At 46.3% G+C, this 18,991-nt stretch overlaps 1 protein-coding gene across 1 annotated transcript in view; it reads right to left on the bottom strand.

Annotated features, from left to right (window-relative positions):
- The window catches only part of LOC147700928 (C-type lectin domain family 2 member D-like), a 162,428-nt gene that overhangs the window by 90,458 nt on the left and 52,979 nt on the right, over positions 1-18,991 (bottom strand). Inside the window, exon 3 of the mRNA XM_086929775.1 lies at positions 16,134-16,369. Within this exon, the coding sequence (XP_086785901.1) occupies positions 16,134-16,369 (236 nt within the window). The remainder of the gene's footprint in view (positions 1-16,133; positions 16,370-18,991) is intronic.

Below are 18,991 nucleotides of genomic sequence, written 5' to 3'. Positions count from 1 at the left end.
GGTGATTTAGTAAAGGCTCAGCTTTTTGCGGTACACGGAGCTGGGCTCGCTCGACTGGCCCCACCGGACAACTCACAGAGGCAGTCACACAGTAGATTGAATATACCCCAGACTTCAGGCTGCGCTCTCTGCGTGTGACGAAGATATTGCACCGCAGCAGTGTATTCTGGCTGGTTTACACGAGGCGGCCTTTGTGGTAGTGGTGCCTGCCCACACCAGGACCGTTGGACTCCACAGCAACTAGAGTCGACGAGGGTCCAGACATTAGAGAACTGCCGCAAGCACAGACCGCTGAGCGGACGGACGGTGAGGGCTTGGCGCTGGAGTGCGACTGTGGTCATTACCTGTTATTGAGGCCCTGTACCTCCCCTCCACCACGCCTCTTTGCCACGCAGATACGGGATCCCTGTCAGCATTATGGCGCGACTGCTGTGGTGTAGCGCACAGGCCTACTGAGCCCAGCAGATGCGGGTGGCAGGTTGATCGGCCTACATTGGCGGGCTGAACCCTTCTGCTTCATAGCGCACTGCATTTACAGACGTGGAGGTTTGGAATATCACTGTGTTCCCTGCTGCTGCGGGAGGGGCCTACTGACCCTACGCTGGATCTTGCGACTGCCTTTTTGCACAGTGTGATTGTGGAACGGAGGAAGACGTACTTCGAGTACCATTGTACTGGGGCCTGCTAACATACTGACACTGGCCCGGGGGGCACTGCGGGGCGGAACACATGCTGGCCTGCGAGAGCGGCTGGATGAGTGACTGTAGGTTGGGGCGCCCTCTCTGTGTCGCTCTTTGTCCGGATGTGGTGGGTCAGTGTTGATTTCTTCCTTGGGACACCTTACATACTCACCATGGGTAAGGGATACAGGACCCAGACCAAGCTGGCCTTCGACCAACGGCGGTCGAAGGAGCCGGAGGCCCAGGCTCCTGCATCATCATCACGAGGCGGTGCCCCAGAGGCCTCACTGTGTGCGGACATCAGAGAAATGTTGGTGTCCATGGAGAAAGGCTTGCAGGGCAGCATGGCCTCAATTGGCTCCAAAATTGATGCCCTCACTTACCGTATGGACCGTATGTCCGAGCATGTGGACAAACACGCGGAGCGTCTCGACATGTCAGAGAGGCGCCTCACGGAAGTGGAGGAAACCCAAACGGAGTGGGACAAGGATCACAAACAGTTTGGTAGACTGCTGAAGGTAATCCAAGACAAGTCGGAGGACTTGGAAGCCCGCTCAAGGCGATCGAACATTCGCATTACCGGAGTTTCGGAGACGATGCAAACGGGAGGAAAAAATTAACTTTTCGTAGAGAAACTCCTCACTACCCTCTTGGGAGATGACGTCTTTTCGCCGATGTTTATTGTCGAAAGAGCGCACTGCATGCTGGGTTCTCAGCCTCGCCCGGGGGCTCCCCCCCGTCCAATAATAGCTAAACTGTTGAATTACAGGGACAGAGACACGGCGCTGCGTGTGGCTAGAGACAAAGGGAAACTGCAGTACGAAGGTATGGACATCTCATTATATTATGACTTTACTGAGAAAGTCCAAGAGGAACGGTGATGTTTCGCCCCATACAAGAAGCAACTTCAAGATCTCGGTCTAGACTATGCGATGGTGTGCCCTGCGAAGCTGCGGATTAATAGACAAGGTCACTCACATTATTTCAAGGACCCCAGGGAACTCCAGAAATCCTTAACGGTATGGTCTAAGGAGCGGAGGAACAGGCCTAGAGGGTGCGAGGATGAACAGGAAGTGGCTGCCCATTTGGATGAGCAGGATGAATAATGTTGCGATTACTAGGATTTTTCCACCACCAGTTGGCGGAGATGGAAAGTGGAGGTGGATACTAAGTTCTCTACCCGAAGGCCCCCTGTGAACTGTTCAATATTACTTATGGACCCTAAGGGCGCTGCCACGGAGATCATGCTGCCTTGACTGGGTGAGATCATTTCATTATAGTTGTGTTCCCCGCTGGACATGATGTGTTGATTGTTTGTATGTAAATATTGCTGTGGGGAACACGCTCTTGCAGGCAATAGGAGACCTTTAAACATACTGAGTGGGGGGAGGAGATAATGGGACATAGGCCCGCTGGGGACATCTGAAGTGAAGATGTTGACTCATGTTATCAGATACTGGAAGGGTAATGGTGCAGGGGCAGTTTTTGGATAAGTGCAATGCTGAAACTTAATTTCTTATTTTTTCTGGCAACCTCGGCCCTCGTGCTGTTAGCCCACATAGCCCCTAGAGGAGCTGGATTTGGGATTGTTACGGGGAAATGCGGGAGTGGGGAGAGGGGGGGAGGTATAAGGCACTGTGGAGAAGGGAGGAGGGGGGACTTTTCTATCATGCTAGGCCGTGTTGGGGTTGGTCTGCTGTGGGTGGAGGGAGGGAGATTCATGAGACAAGGGGGAAGTTACTGTTTTGATGTTTTTTTACGAAATATATTGCCTCAGGGGGCACAGAGTGCTTGCTACGGTCTACTGAATGTTCATGATATAGCCAACCTTGTATTCCTGACTGCACGCTTAGAATTCACGACACGTCCTCATGGCTGATGTAACTAGAATGCAGACGAGCGAACGACCCTTCTCGCTAAATGCCCTCACATGGAATGTTAGGGATCTGAACGACCATAGAAAACTTAGAAAAGTGTTAGGTTACCTTAGACGCAACAATATTGATGTGGCACTCTTGCAGGAGACACACTTACCACTCACGAGTAGAATTCTGCACACCAGCGGACAGGGAGGTCCAGCATCTAGGCAAGTATGCCACGGCCCGAACATATGCATCAGCATTGGCTAATATAATCAAGGACCGCAGGGGAAAGGTGCAAATTCCATAACTGAGAAACGCAGAAGGAGATAGGGTGACGGATGAGGCGGACATAGCCGCGGTCTTTAGAGACTACTATTCAGAGCTGTACTCTTCCAACAGTGGCGACATGTCAGCCGAGATTCTAGATTATCTAGAACACATTAGGCTCCCGTTCCTCCCGAATTTCGACCGGGAATTCCTCATGTGCCCCATACAATTGGACGAAATCAAAGATGCACTTGCCACTTTGAGATCAGGTAGTGCGCCAGGTATAGATGGGCTATCGGTTGACTTTTATAAAACTTTCCAAGACCAACTTCTGCTGCACATACATGCGCTTCTGGAGGACATCTGCGAACAGGGCAGCATGCCTAGCTCTATGAGGGAGGCAATGATCGTCACTATTCTAAAACCAGGTATGCCGCAGGACGACTGTGGTTCATACCGCCCTCTCTCGTTGCTTAACGTGGACACCAAACTATGCGCTAAAGTCCTGGCAACTAGACTAGCGTTGTTGGCCCCTGACTTAGTAGCCCCGGAACAAGCGGGATTCATACCTTCCAGAAATCTGACTTACAACATCAGGACAGTGTTAGGGACCATCCAACACGTCAAACAGGATGTCCCGGCGGTAGCGCTTTTCCTGGATATGGAGAAGGCGTTCAACTCCGTAGAATGGCCGTTCCTCCTTCTGGTGCTAAGGCGGATGGGACTTGGCGAACCCTTCATTCAAATGGTGTGCACGCTTAATGACGGTGCTTCAGCTAGGGTGCGAGTGGTAAACACGATCTCTCAACCTCTATACATAGGCAGAGGCACCCGTCAGGTAAGCCCATTATCCCCTTTGTTGTACGCACTTGCAGTTGAGCCTCTGGCCTGTGTGCTGAGAGAGTATCACAGCCACCAGGGCATTCGCTTCCCCAAGTATAAAATAGTAGTGTCCATGTACGTGGACGATACGTTACTATATGATCATGACCCAGCTACCACACTTCCCCCACTTCTACGAGAGGTGGTGCGCTTTGGCACATTATCGGGCCTTAAGGTAAACTCGGCTAAATCGGTAGTGATGCCCCTGACTCCGGTGACCAAACAAGTGGAGACCGAGTTCCCTGTCCAGTGGACTGAGGACCCGATCAGGTACCTGGGGATCCAGATCCGCACAGATCCAGACCTGCTCGTAAGCCAGAACTATGGGAGGGCGGTCAGCAGGCTCGAGGACGACGTAGAAATTTGTAGTAAACTGCCTCTTACTTTAATAGGAGGTATTGCCATAATGAAGATGGTAGTATTGCCGAGGTTTTTGTTCCTTTTTAACGCCCTGCCTATAGTGCTCTCCAAGGCCTTCTTTCAACGTCTAACGAGCCTTCTGATAACATTGGCGTGGGCGGGGAAACAGCCGAGGGTTAAATGGAAAACGCTCACCCTGCCGTACAGCATGGGGGTCCTGGCAGCACCGGACCTTGAATTGTATTACAGGGCGACCCAGGCATCCCACCTACATACCTGGGTTCATGGCGAAGGTGGGATCCCACATGTCCGGATGGAGCGCTTGTTTGCGCACCCACTGCACCTCCCAGCCACGATTTGCAAGCCGCAGGACCGTCGAACGGGAATACTTGATTCCATCTCATCCACCAACCACGCGTGGCACTCTCTCCTGCTCCGCCAGGGAGGAGCCACGTATACTCGCCGGAGATGCAGACGGAATGGATGCTATGGCTCCCGCCCATGGCTGAAAGAGCAGCCATAAAGGAACTAGCGAAACTGGGGGCGGAGTAGAGCGGGCGACCTATTCCAAGACTGGGTAGTCAAAACCTGGGAACAAGTGCGGGGAGAGGGAGGCGAACCTCCGCTGCTCCAACGATTCCACTTCCATAGAGCCAGGAGTGCCCTTCTGGAGATACTGGGCCCAGACATGGTGGAGCCTCCGGATGTCCCTGAACTGACATAAGTAATTAAAGGCAAGGAGCCTAAAAAACTCCTGAGAAACATTTACGGTATAGCCAGGTCACATGGCGCGCACTAGCTCATGAAGGCCAGGTTGGACTGGCAGAGAGATCTTGAAAACACGCTGGATGACGCGACATGGCGATATTGCTGTGAAAGCACGAGGCGCATCTCTCGAAATGGAAAGCATCGGCTCATACACTACAAGTTCCTTCCACAGGTGTACTACACCCCAGAGAGGCTCCACAGATACGGGCTACGAACAGAGGCGAACTGTGAAAGGTGTCATGCGGCGGACGCCGACTTCCTACATTTAGCGTGGGAATGCCCGGGCATACAGGTGTTCTGGCACGAAGTGTTTGCGGAAATGAGCAAAATATTGGAAGTTAACTTGGACATAGATCCGGGCATAGCACTTATAGGTAACTCCAGGAGGCTCCCTGGTGCGATACGCAGGCTCACGGACATGGGTATGCTAATGGCCAGGAGAGTAGTAGCCCAGTGCTGGATGAGAGGGCCTCTAGCAACTAAGTCTAGATGGGCGCAGGATATGCTGTACTGTAGTACGCAGACGGAGACGTATAGCGAACTACTATCTCCGACAAGTCGCCCGAAAAACTTCGGGCCCTATACCAGACTTACCTGCAAGGACAGCAGAGTGTGAACGGAAGCACCGCAGATACTGATTCCCAGAGATAAGAGACGAATGCCACGGCGGACACTACACTACTGGTCAGGGACGAAGTGATGAGACGGGAATAGATAGGGGAACACTACCATTTGAGAGGATAAAGGGGGGGGTAAACAGAGTGGGGAGCGAACTAGCGAGGTGACACTATAGGGAACACACTGCAAGCACGGCCAAGCTTAGACATAGAATAAAGCTAGAAGGAAAGATAGCTGAAAGGTGACAGGGGTGCGATTCTCTAAGGAACACAAGTGAAGAGGCGTGTGGGATCGGGAGACAGGATGGGCTATCACACTCTCGGACATTTAGGAGTAGCGAGAGAGGTCCAACTGAGGCAGGGGTGGGGGGGAGGGATGTTGACGGCACTATTGGGTCTATATTAGCTTATTTTGCCACGGGCATTCAGGAATTGATAGTAGTCGGACATAACATACAGTGGAGTAACAGTGGGGGACACAGAGGGAGTAAAGATAAAAAAAGCACATGTAAAATGCAACTGGCAATACTGGGGATTCCAACTGATTGTCGACCAACAATTCTCTGAGGTACGCCACTGGACCCCCGGGTTGTCGCCGACGGGTTGTGTAATATAAGATCTAGTTTTGCTTGATATGCCTACGAAGCGGCCGGCCCGAGAGGTTGTAGGCTTGAAGCTGTGTCAACTGAGTTTGTGCAATAAAAAAAAAAAGAAAGGAAAAATTGCATTTAAACATTTAATAAGCTCATGCTAACTTAACACAGTATATAGAAAAGAATTAGCTATATGACACCCCCCAATGATCCGAGCACGGTCAAAAATCATGGTACGGTAGGACCACAACAGGGGCATAACCTGAAAACAGAGTTCAATAATAATGAGCTAAGCTAATTTCCAAAAGCATATATGATGGCCTATAGTGGCAAAATGAAATGGTTCCAAACTTTTCAATACAAGTCAATAGGTCTGGGACGTATAAAAAAGAAGTGTTTGTAAGAAAAAGGCACAGTCCAAAAATACAAACAGGTACGTGCCTAAATAACAAAAGACTCCATGGCATCTCAGGATAGAACTGAATATGCAAAATATGCAGCAACAGCCTCCAACATGAAATCACTGTCATCATCCAAAAACAGTTCAGCCATCCAATTAAGTAGCAGGAATGAACATACGTGCTGCTCCAGCACTGGATCCTCTAGCATCATCAGAGGACAACTCGGTGGGTACTCAAGAAAGCTCTGTGCCAAGAACTCATGTGCCGATGCGAGTATGTCCCAATGACCCATTAGTCCATGCATCGCTGCCAAGGCCATAATCCTTTTGCCAGAAAAAACCAACTCGTGAGCAACTACGGGGCTCAGCAGATGATTAAAATCGACGTCAGGAGACACCGTCAAGCAGAGACACAAATCAAGGGCCCAGTCGAAATCGCAGCTTAGGCAATGAAACACAGGCTGGACACATGTGAAATAGGAAAATCGAAACGATAATCCAAATGCCGTGCTCAAAGTCGCAAGTGGCAGGGTGCCATAGTAATCAAACATCCGGTTGCAAAACAGTGGCAGGAGGGGCTCTGCGGCTCCTAACGCAGGACGGGCATCCATGTTTAATAAAACAAAATATCACCAACACGCCTGCAGCCAATGCCAGCAAAACAGGGAAGCCACCGAACAAACTTGAAAAAATAGAATGAAAGAAGGCAGGGATGACTCCAAATATTTTCTCGAATGAAATCACAAGACCGCTGCAAACTAATTTAAAAAAGTGAGCAAGGCCGGAAGTGGAGGAGGCATTAAAGATTTGATGAACCAGCTCGCTGAAATGTAACGGCAAATCAGTATTTAAAAGCGCCTGCACCTCTGTGCGTGTGTTAGCTATGTGAAGGACGAATGTTTCTCGGGCCGAACTCAGGGCCACCTCTTTTTGAGACAAAAGGGCTCCTATTCTAGTCATACCATTGAACTCTGCTTTCAAGGTTGGGATGCGCGGCCAGATGGAAACATCTGAATTCCCATGCGTAGGGGGATACAGAACGTTTTTGCAACAGACAACACGTTCTGATACAGTTACCACATAAGCGATACCTTTAATTAAACCACAATACTCTTCGTTATTCAACAGTAAATAACTACCATTCGCCAGTAATGTGAATGTGGGAACGATTGCGGGAACCGGAGTTCCTTTCAAAACACAGGCTAAATTAGGCCGTTCCTGATTACAGGAACCATGTAACTGGATGTGCCTGCATATTAACGAATGGTCAGGGGACTCTGTGCATTTTTCCCCATTAGGATTTACTTCTTTCTCGTCTTTCAGGCACCTATATGTGAATGGAAGGGACCACGCCTCATGGAGGAATGCGCTACCTAATGGTTCATATCGCCCTATCGCAATATATTGCATACAATTAGTAAACTTGTATAAGGTGAACGGTAATGTGATTAATCTGTGGATAAGCCATGTTGCATCAGTGGCCTCAGCTACAGAGAACGGTAAAGATTCCAACCTCTCAATATGTAACATGGAAAATGATGCGTTACGCATTGAAAGCATGCGCTGTTTGTCAGTTAAATTAAATGGGGCAAAGAGGGAGGACACGTTCATGTAATTCCAGGGCACTCTACCAGCCTTAAGTGTCTGCAGGGTCCATGCAAATTACATTACAGAACGCAACTGATTCTGACCATGGTATAAAACAGACACCTCATCATTTACAATATCAACCACAGAAGATACAATATTATTCAACGTGTAGATGCGGGAAGAAAGCATGTTAATACTGTTATCGACAACCATAAGCACCTTTTCCAAATTAGCTTGATCAATAGCCCTTAGGCGCTTAGCAGCCTCAATTTGTGAAAGTTTCCAGATTTCAATGTAAACAGCATAAATACAACATTTAGATCTACCACTAGCCGGGCCCTTTATAAAATCATTTAGATCAACATCATCAGTCTGATTGGTTAGATGTAATTTAACAGCAGCTAATGTAGAATGTTGTAGCCAATTCTGACATAATTTGCCAACTGAGTATGTTGTAACAGTGTGGTCAGCATCAAAACGTGGATCAGGCCTGACCTGTGCAAAACCTTCAGTTAAACCCAGAAAGCGATGTTTGCAAGAATCAGAGCTTCTGTGCCACAGCAGCCAACCCTTTGGATCCAAACTGGATACATTAAAGGATGAATTATGCAACAATGTTTACAATTGTCGAATGGAAAACTTTGTGAAATTATCCCAACCGGAATATTCTTCCAAATCAGGAATAGTAGGGGTATTCAACTTTTTTGAAGTAGCCAATCCAAAGCATGTAGTCTGGGAAATAGTAGAATTTAAAAACAACATATGATTTGGGATGAGGCAGGCATGGTACAAAGCCTCAGTGCCTTGTACCTGCCAACTTTTAGAACCCCAAACGGATTTAAGGTCAATGGTTTCCTTCCATAGCTCTTAGCCCTCTACAGCTAACTTGTCTAGAAAGGACTTCGAATACAACAATTTAGTATCGGTAAGTCTAACCTTGGACATGGACTTCTGTGTCATCCTAAAATAAAAGGACTCAAGACTTGATTGATTAAAGTCGGTAAAATAAGTGTACTTCTTAAAAAATGTACTGGAGCTGCCTTGCAATGGTGCTGGGCAATATTCCCACTGTGTGTAATTTACAGTACCCCTTCTGGAACTCGTTTTATGCAGAAAATGGTTACCAAAATGTTGAAAGCAAAATAAATCACCATAATTAGCAGACTCTAAATATAAATCTTTAGCATCAAAGGCAGCATAATATTTCAAATCAGAGAATAATGATTCTACAGCCTGAACATCCCAATCATCAGAACGTATGTTTTGTTTCACCACATCCCCCATGTTCACTCTCAGTACATTAGGGCCATGAATTTGAAATGTAACTGCATCCCACACAATCCCATCAAGAACCGGCCAAGCAGTGATGTTAACAAAATTCAAGTCTCTTTTCAGTCTGTGTGCTGAATGTGATGAGGAAAAGGGGGCCAAAGTTCTATTAAGATGCCAAATGCATGTTCTCTCCTCGACATAGTGTCTATCGATGATGCGGAAAAAATAAAACACAAAACCAATTGACATAAAAAGGTAAACTGAAAAAGTACCAGCCAAATATATGTCCAAGGGGGAATAAAAAAATGTTTCTTAAATAAAGAGGCATAAATTGCACAACTTGAGGGTTTTGTCGAAGTCACTGAAACAGATTCTGTGGCCAAACTTGTTTGTAAATCAGGCATCGATAAATCAGCAGGATAGGCGTAATCTAGGTCATCAATGTTATTAACGGGGAAAGTATTGAGTAATGGATTGGAAACAGCAGGCATCTCGAGGGCCACTTCTGGCTCAGCATTAGAAGTAGTGGCCAAAACAGAATTTCTCACAATGGAAGGACAGGAGACAGCCGGAGTCATGCTATGAAGAATCGGCCACCCTGTGTATCTTGACATTGTCAATTGAGATAAACCTGTTTTCCTTACGACCTGGAAGTGGTGGTAAAAGGACTGTTCTTGTGCCCTTCACTCGAAGAACGGGGACCGGTGCTCGATAGGAAAGACCAAATTCTTTCTTGTTATCAATCTTCTCTCGAACCAGTTCTCCAACTTTGGGTAGCCTAGCCAGCCAACTACCGGGATCTGCAACACATCATCCAATGTGGAGGGCAAATGTTCCTTTGCAAGACTGTCTCTGGTCTTTTGTAGATCCTGTAAAACATTGCAATGTTCATCTACGTCAAAGGCCGTGGCTTGAGCCACGCAGTCTAGACCGTCGAGGTCAGGGACACACATCTTGATACCAAAGAGCAGTTCGTACGGGGTCCGCCCACCCAGAGACCTTCAAGGGAGATTATTAAGAGCACGCTGCACGCCATTGAGATGGGCCAACCAGTTTCTGCCAGTGCCTATAACTCGAGCTGTCAAAGATTGCTTTAAGTCACGGTTCATTCGTTCCACTACACTATTACCCTCAGGTCTGTACGGAGACGAAAACTTGACTTGACCCCCAAAGAAACCATTGCATCATTATACGCTTAGAGGCGAAAGCCGGACCCTGATCCGAATGGAAGGTACCACAGGCAAAAATCCCTACAAAGACACGCAAATCTCTTATGACAGTCTATGAATCAGCGCTGCGATGGGGCCATACCCACACAAAGCGTGTGCATGAATCAACTGCTACTAAGATGTACTTATACGCAGTATCAGAAGAAAAAGGACCGTAGTGATCTAAATAAACGCAACCAAGTGGTTTATTAGAAATGTGCAACTGTGTCTGTGGCGGATGCACAGCAGTCGAAGGCTTAATCTGCTGGCAAATGTCACATTGAAGGACATAATCCTGCGTCTGTTTGTACAGTCCCCGCCACCAGAATCGTTGTTGTAGCTGAGTTACAGTTGCTGAGACGCCCGCATGCACAGACGCCACACCTTCATGCGCCGCTGTAATCAACGTAGCCCTGCGATCCAAGTTGGGAACCAGCCGTTCCCCAACATCAGGAATTTTCACATAAGGAACCTTATTGGGACTTAAGTGGTATGTGTACTTCGAAGGGAACCCCGCAGGATATTTACCTCCCTTCTCAGTGGCAGCTACTGCCGCCAAGATGTCATCATCAATTTTACTTTTGGACCGTGTAACTGCTGCAACTAAATATTTTGATACCGCAGATTTCGCTGCTTCATCAGCAAGCGAGTTACCGACAGCGTGAACTCCAACACACTGATGGCCGAGAGTATGAATCACAAAAACAAGGGGCAACCGCTCTTTAAGCTCAGGTACTCGGACCTAGATCATTTTATGTTTTATTGTGCTACCTTTGGAATCACAAAAATCATTCTGAATCCAAAAGAACAAGTTCTCATTGTAAGACTGGACACACTAGTAAGAATCACTTACGATAAGTGTTGTCACACTAGGATCAGCGTACTCCAATGCAAGCATCAGCGCACGAAGCTCTGCTAACTGTGCAGTGCAGTCCCCTAGTGTCTGCGTGCGCACGACACTGGACTTGAACTCATCGTTCACCATGGCACCGACCAAAATGGCGCATGCGGAAACGTAGGCATGTTTAGAGCCATGCGCAACCTGCGCCGAACCATCAGTGTAAATGATGCAATGGAAATCCTCCAGGGGTCGCATTGCTAAAGGAGCTGGATGAACAAATTCATACTGTAAGTACTCCTGCGACCGTAATGAGGCGTCAAAAATAAACGTGACATAATGGGATGTCAAGGACGCAGCCCATTGAATCTACAGAGGGTGCAAAGCTTTAGAATTTGGTACACTGGCTTTCGTGACCGCCTCCAAGGCAGGACACGGCGTAGCAACCAACATGCGCTTTCCCTGTGACAGGGCAGTTCCTTAAGAATTGCCATCTGCACAGCCGTCAAAACCTTCTCCACAGTGGAAAAGCGCAACCCAGCCGAAGTGTACAAGTGTGACTTGTAAGCAATAGGTACTGCGTCTCCTTCATTAAAAGTCAGGTACGTGAACCTACCGTCCCAGGGATAATTCTTATCACAGGTTGGTCTGATTATCACGAGTCAGTAAGAATTTAGAAGCGAGCAGATCAGCTTGCAATGACTGCAGAATAGCAGAATGCTCAGGCAGCCCGCATGATTTGGAAAATGATGGTTGTATCAAAGCATACAAAGGCTTGATACGCTGGGCATATTCCGGAATGTAAGTCCTCCCGAAATTCAAGAAGCCCAGTAAAGATTGTAACTTTTTCAGTGTTGTCGGAGCGCGCAGTTGTGCGCATTTCTCCAGGAAGTGAGGAGCTAATCCCTTTCCCTCATTGTTGAGCTCGTAGCACAGAAACAACACTGTGTACTCTGCAATGTGCGACTTTGCAAAGTTGAATTTGTAACCTAAGTTTGCAAAGGTACAAATTATCCCGTTGACTCGACACAGATGCTCCTATAAAGTTTGTCGTCTGTGAGATAAATGTCATCCACATACGAACAAGCATCCGGGTCGATCCTCTCCAAAAGAGAGACTATGCGAGCAGTAAAAATCCCAGGACTATTCTTATAGCCCATAGGCAAACATCAAAATTGTTAGTTGACACCGCCGCAAGTAAAGGAGGTCCATTGGGAACTTAGACCATCCAATCGATGGGCAAAAAAAACATTGGAAATGTCAAGCGTGGGCTTAAACGGCTTACGCACAAGACTATTCACTAGTGCAGAGCCGTGAGTATTCTGTACTGCACAGTTACGGCAATGCGAGTTTAAATGCCGGTAATCCAATACCAAACGATACGAACCGTCCAGCTTGTTCACAGTAAAAAGAGGGTTATTCATCGGTGACACACATGTTTCAATTACACCTTGATATTTCAATTGTTCAAGGATAGCCGCGTAGGAAGCCATTGCTTCACGCCGTATGGGATATTGAGGTTGAGGTTGTGGCTGAGACCGCAAAGGAATCTCGTGGCATGGGGACAATTTATCCCAACCACATTGATTGCGGTACACAGCCGGCGCTAGAGCCAGAGCCCACTCTTCTGCAAAATGCAGTGCATCCTCCTTCGAGACTATGTTCGCGAAACTGGGGAAGATCACCTCCTCCCTCGCGGAGCTGCGAGAACAAAAGGTCGGGGCCAGTAGGCCTCCGAAAGCAAAATGTCATATGTAGATGAAAGATTTTCCCAAAATACCCCTTTGATGGTTCGCTGTATGTCACCTTCTATTAGAAGGACAATTTCAAAAAGTCTATCAGGGGGAGCAACTTTGGTATCAGGTGTTTCAATGACAACATAAGTATCAGTCGCTGTCACCTTCAGTAGTGGACGCAGGGCCTCTCTCACTATGGTAATCTCCGCCACGCTGTCCAGCAAGGTCAGAGCCCACGTCAGATTCCGAAGCCGCATTCTCACTATCTGTGGCATATCGATGCGCTGTTAAGGCTGCGACTTTCTTCTTTGCAAACTGCGGCCTCTTAGGCGTAGAGCCTTCCTGCTTTTCTGCACCGTTCCTCGGGCAGGGCTGGTCACATCCTTGTTGGCCACCCGACCCCTGCCGCCCCCTCCACCACCGGTTGTCGGGCCGATGAGTCCTGAAAGGAATGAGGAGAGCGTTGGTCAGAAGCCTGAAACCGATCAGGAGTTTTAATTGTCGCGCGATCGCGCAAGTCATAAACACATTCCGACTGCGCAGGCAATGGAGAAGCAGGACGAGACACCTGGGTTTGTTGTTGTTGCTGTTGCTTACCCTGTTTTTGTTTTTTAGGCCAATTTTGTTTCTTGGACTTGGGCTGAACTTCCGTTTCCGATGGTTGTCCCTGAGGCTGCTTTTTCTCCTTAACAGAAAAAGGCTTAAGTCCCTTACTATTGCGACCCACGATTTTATAAGCCGCCACAATAATCTTCGCTAACTGTTGGGGTTTCTCGGCCTCGGGAAGCGCCGCCAATGCGTTAGCAACCTGAAAGTTCACTGCATCCCCCTTGACATTAGCAAGGATCAGATCGCAAACCACATCCAAGGTGCCACACAGGCGCATGCCCAACTCAACCGCAGACTCCGGTCCGTGATCATCTTGAACACGTTTAAGGACCGTAGACAGCACTGACATAGACGGCCTGCCGTAGCACCTTGCATAGACCGCTGCAAAAGTCTTACCCCAAGTCTCACAGTCAACGAGCTCAGGGGCCAAATCTTTCGGCAAACTAAGAGTAAGAATCTGGTGTTTTTCACCAGGAGTCGTATTAGGAAATACAGCTTCCAGCTTGTCAAATTTCTCGGCAAGCCAGAAAGGAAAATCATCCTTATCCTGGGGCTTCTTGCCCATTATGGCATTGACCATGACAGGACTGAGTTTCAAACCACCCTGTCCGGCCGGAAGCGCGCACCCCCATGGCTCCATCCGGAAGATTACGGCCCATGTAATGCACTAAGGCTCTAATCACGGCAATTGCGACTACATGTAGTCGCCGAAGTTCAGCCACGTTACAATTGCCGGCAGAGAATGAGGAGTAAATCCAGCCAAAACAGGCCAACTAGCGCCTGGAATGGACAGAGGACCTAACCTCAGAGCTGACAAAGAATGGGGTAGGGCGCCACCAAACCAAACTTGATGCTGCCAAACGTCAATAGGAACCTCCTGTGCCCTGTACTGAGTATACTCATTAGGTACAGCCGTGGGAGTGTACGTGTGGAACACATTAGAATTCGCGTCCACCTCCGGAAATGTCACCCACAAATAAAACAGTTCGTACGGGTAAGCAGCATCCGCACTCACCACCATGATCACAGCCAAGCCTACCAAATGCACATTGTACATCCCCAAATGATCTCGCACCGCAATGCGACTATGCTGCGGAATGTCCACGGCAGCCATGACAGCACAGGAAATATGAAAAACAAAGTAAACTTTGTAGCACAACTGGGTAGTAATTCAAGTAAACCGTTTTAGTAAGAATCAAGCTTGAAAGGACCTATTTCAAAAATAGGTAGGTTTTCCGACACCACAGTTTTCCGGAAACGGCAGTGAAGGGGTTAAGGATTGAATGATATACTACTCGAGTGTCATGATATAAGGCCAACAACGTATGGGCGCCATGTAGCGGGAATTCCGTTCTCCTACAGAACTGTGCATAGAGACCAGGAACCTCGGTGAATTAGGATGGTCCAAAGCTCACCTCAGTACCAAAAATCCCCTTACCGAGCTAGCTACAGTGTCTCATTGGTCATAACAAACTCCCAATGTTTAGACAAACCAGAACATGAACTTAAAGAACCTCAGGTATCGTGGAATACATGAACACTCTTTCGCTATATAATCATTTCAAACCAGAACGTGGAGTAAATGAGGACACGTGCATATTTGAAATATTTATTTACTAATGCAGAGTTCTCAAACGCAGTATCTTATATAACACTAGCAAACATATTATAAGAAACAAAGTTATCAGCATAGTTACTAGTCCATAGAAAGTAAAAGGTGACTGCATACTAAGATGCTGTAATGAATAGGAATTTACAATACCTATTTCTCACCCTCCCTATTTAGCATAGTATTTTATATCTATGAAGGTCTAATTTGGGTTTTAGCAGGGCGGGCCCATACCTCAAAATCTCAGTGGCAGAGGATCACATCATCTTCCGCCAGCTCCCTGCATGCGAAGCACCATCAAGTGTATTCGTGTGTGTTCAACACAACAATATAAAACCCGCCTAGAGCCAGATTTTGGCAGCAGCATGTGTGTTATGTCTATAGAGGTGCGAAGATCAGACCTTACAATAACACTGTTTCGAGTTATCCTAGAAGCCTTCAGCACTCACTGTGCAGACAGAGTATCGAGCAAACTGATATCAGAGCAATAACATATTATTTCTCAAGTAAAACAATTAAATCACGAAGCTCTTCTGGGTTGAAAGCTAAAACAACAATTATGTGTTGTGTGCAAAATGAAGCAGAAAGGAAAAAAGGCGTTTAAACATTTAATAAGCTCATGCTAACTTAACACAGTATTAAGAAAAGAATTAGCTGTATGACAATATCACATCTGGTAATATTTGCGCTATTCCTATCAGTCATTTTGAAACCTGGAGAAACATACCTATGTTTGGTCACAAAATATAGACAACCATGTAATTTACCCTTGACATGAAAAAGGGGTTGAAAGAAACAGTGAGGTTGGTCGACAGTTGGTGTTGGATTTCCACTCTCCTTACCAGTTCGAGTTGGTTATCAATTAAAACCAGGAAGGAGTAGAGTGCAGCGCACGAATCATTTGCCACCGTCCAGTTTCCTTGAGCTTCAGAAAAATAGTAACACTTGTTGCGGTACCAGATCCAGCCGTCATCACAAGGGCGGTGCCCTGGAGTCTCAGGGACCCTGCCCTGCGCCACACTACTTTGTACATAGATCGTCTGTACTGGCTTTCCAAAAGGCTGCTGTGCTTTTGACACTGTCAAAATATGAAATTAAGATGTATACTAATCAGCATTTACGTCCAATTATTTTTGATGAAAACAAATCACCCTATAATTAAGCCACCAAGGAAGGATTCCGGCACTGGTAGAAGGGGAGGAAGACATATGCAGGGGTTGGGAGCGTGGTGGGTAGGAAAGGAGACACAGTGGCATAGCTAGCCCAATGGCTGCCCATGGCGGGCCCTGCTTTTGCCACCCCTCGGCAGATAGATGCATGAAAGCGGGAGGGGTGGGGGGGTGCAGGGGAGATTTGGCGACAATATAGAGGGGGGCTATTAGAGCAAGTGAGAACCAGTTTAGGCCCTAAGGGATTTACTTCTGCCTCTGATGGAGGGGCACCTGTAGAGTTTTTGCAGACCAGGCAAAATGCCCAGACATGCCTCCTAGGATGATGGTCTGCCTTCCTCTTCCTTTCACACATATACACAATGACAAATTCAATGAAAGGCTCAACTATTGTAAAGCACAAGCCTCTTTTTGTAATCCATTTTTAAAACAAACAGCAAGTAACAATGATGTAAACTATGTAAACATGCACTTTCCACTGTTCCAGAGTACAAAAAATGTGGTGTGCATGTTTAAATGTTCTTCTGTGTTGAAACTGTGGCATGGCATGCAAAGCCCTAACTTGAAGACAAGCCATGCAACGCATTTTATTTACACAGTGAAAGCACGCTGAAGGCACACATGCACTTACAGCGTTCAGCCTTCTGATCACTTTTACATATACTTTGAGAAATAAAGCAATGAAACTGGGGGGGAAAGGCATTCTTAGATGAGAGGACTTTGCATCCGTTGTCTCCTGCCACCCCAGGCGAATTTCTGGGTCTACCAGTTTACTGAGACTCTGCTCGATTCTAAGCCCCTTGCTGTATCAGATGCATTTGAATCTACAAGTTGTGGAAAACATACAACTACAGGTGAGGGGCCCCTTCCCATCACATGCCTATGCACTGCAGCATGTGCCTTACCTATAAAAAGCTAGCCAAGTATACCGGTAATTTTGCATCTTTTATTTGAGCAGAAACTGGATATGTGACTACAACAGTGGTGCCCAACGTGGAGTCAGGCGGACTAGATCCATGGCATATTTTAAAAATATCCACAAATGTACAAAACATTATTCTAAATTAAATACTTTTAGGAAGTGTCTTTCTATACATAGAACAAACCACCACAGATCACATGCACTGTGTGTTCACCATTCACCTTCAGCACTCTCTTGACTTGTTTTGGCATTGTAGTTAATTACCTTCCATGTCATATTTTTCCATAAACATGTTTTCAAAACTATTTTTTTGACACATAATTACTCTTTAATCTAAGTATTCGTGAAAAGTCACTGCTTTGCCATGTTCTTGTCATCATTAATTACAGCTGTGCTCAGGCTCCCTTTAAGCTGTGTGTGCCAAGACTCGCCTGCTACTGGATTTTCAATGACTTCACCGCAGGAGTCAGTTAAATTACTGTGATCCATGAATTCGTATAATTCACGATCTTTACAGGTCGACGGAGCATTCCTTGAGGAGCAGTTCTGACAGCTTCGAAATTGCAAACATGGCAAAGCAGTGACTTTTCATGGATACTTACCTATTGATGTGCGTGTATCTGAGACACCTGAGTTTTAAAAACAGTGTAATGAAAGCTACTGATGTTTTATATCACACTGTGGCAGCTCTGATGTCGATATCATACAATCAAATAAGTTTTTCTTCTAATACCATGAAGAGAACCCACCAATGAAAACAAGATTCCATAGATTTAAATAAACCCAGAATGTTTTGTGTTTCAAGAATGTGTTTTAATTAATGAGGTAGGTGATCAAGTAACAAAAATGCGTCTGCTGTAAATAAATGCATTATGGACCCTATGAGTGCATTATGGACCCTATATATTGCTGCTCAATGAAGTCACTTGATAGATAGATAGATAGATAGATAGATAGATAGATAGATAGATAGATAGATAGATAGATAGATAGATAGATAGATAGATAGATAGATAGATAGATAGATAGATAGATAGCGATAGATAGATTGAGTGAGGGGCGATAGATAGAGTGAGGGCGATAGATAGAGGACGATAGATAGATAGACAGATAGATAGATAGATACATAGATAGATAGATAGATAGATAGATAGAGAGATAGATAGATAGATAGATAGATAGATAGATAGATAGATAGATAGATAGATAGATAGATAGATAGATAGATAGATAGATAGATAGATAGATAGATAGATAGATAGATAGATAGATAGATAGATAGAGTGAGGGCGATAGATAGAGTGAGGGCGATAGATAGATAGAGTGAGAGTAATAGATAGATAGATAGATAGATAGATAGAGTGAGGGCGATACATAGATAGAGTGAGGGCGATAGACAGATAGAGTGAGGGCAATAGATAAATAGAGTGAGGGCAATAGATAGATAGAGTGAGGGCTATAGATAGACAGAGTGAAGGCAATAGATAGATAGAGTAAGGGCGATAGATAGAGTGAGGGCGATATATAGATAGAGTGAGGGCGATAGATAGATAGACAGATAGAGTGAGGGCGATACATAGATAGAGTGAGGGCGATAGACAGATATTGT

This window comes from Lissotriton vulgaris, chromosome 7 (assembly GCF_964263255.1).
Source record: "Lissotriton vulgaris chromosome 7, aLisVul1.2, whole genome shotgun sequence".
Classification (NCBI taxonomy): Eukaryota; Metazoa; Chordata; class Amphibia; order Caudata; family Salamandridae; genus Lissotriton; species Lissotriton vulgaris.
This window is presented reverse-complemented; position numbering and strand designations above follow the sequence as displayed.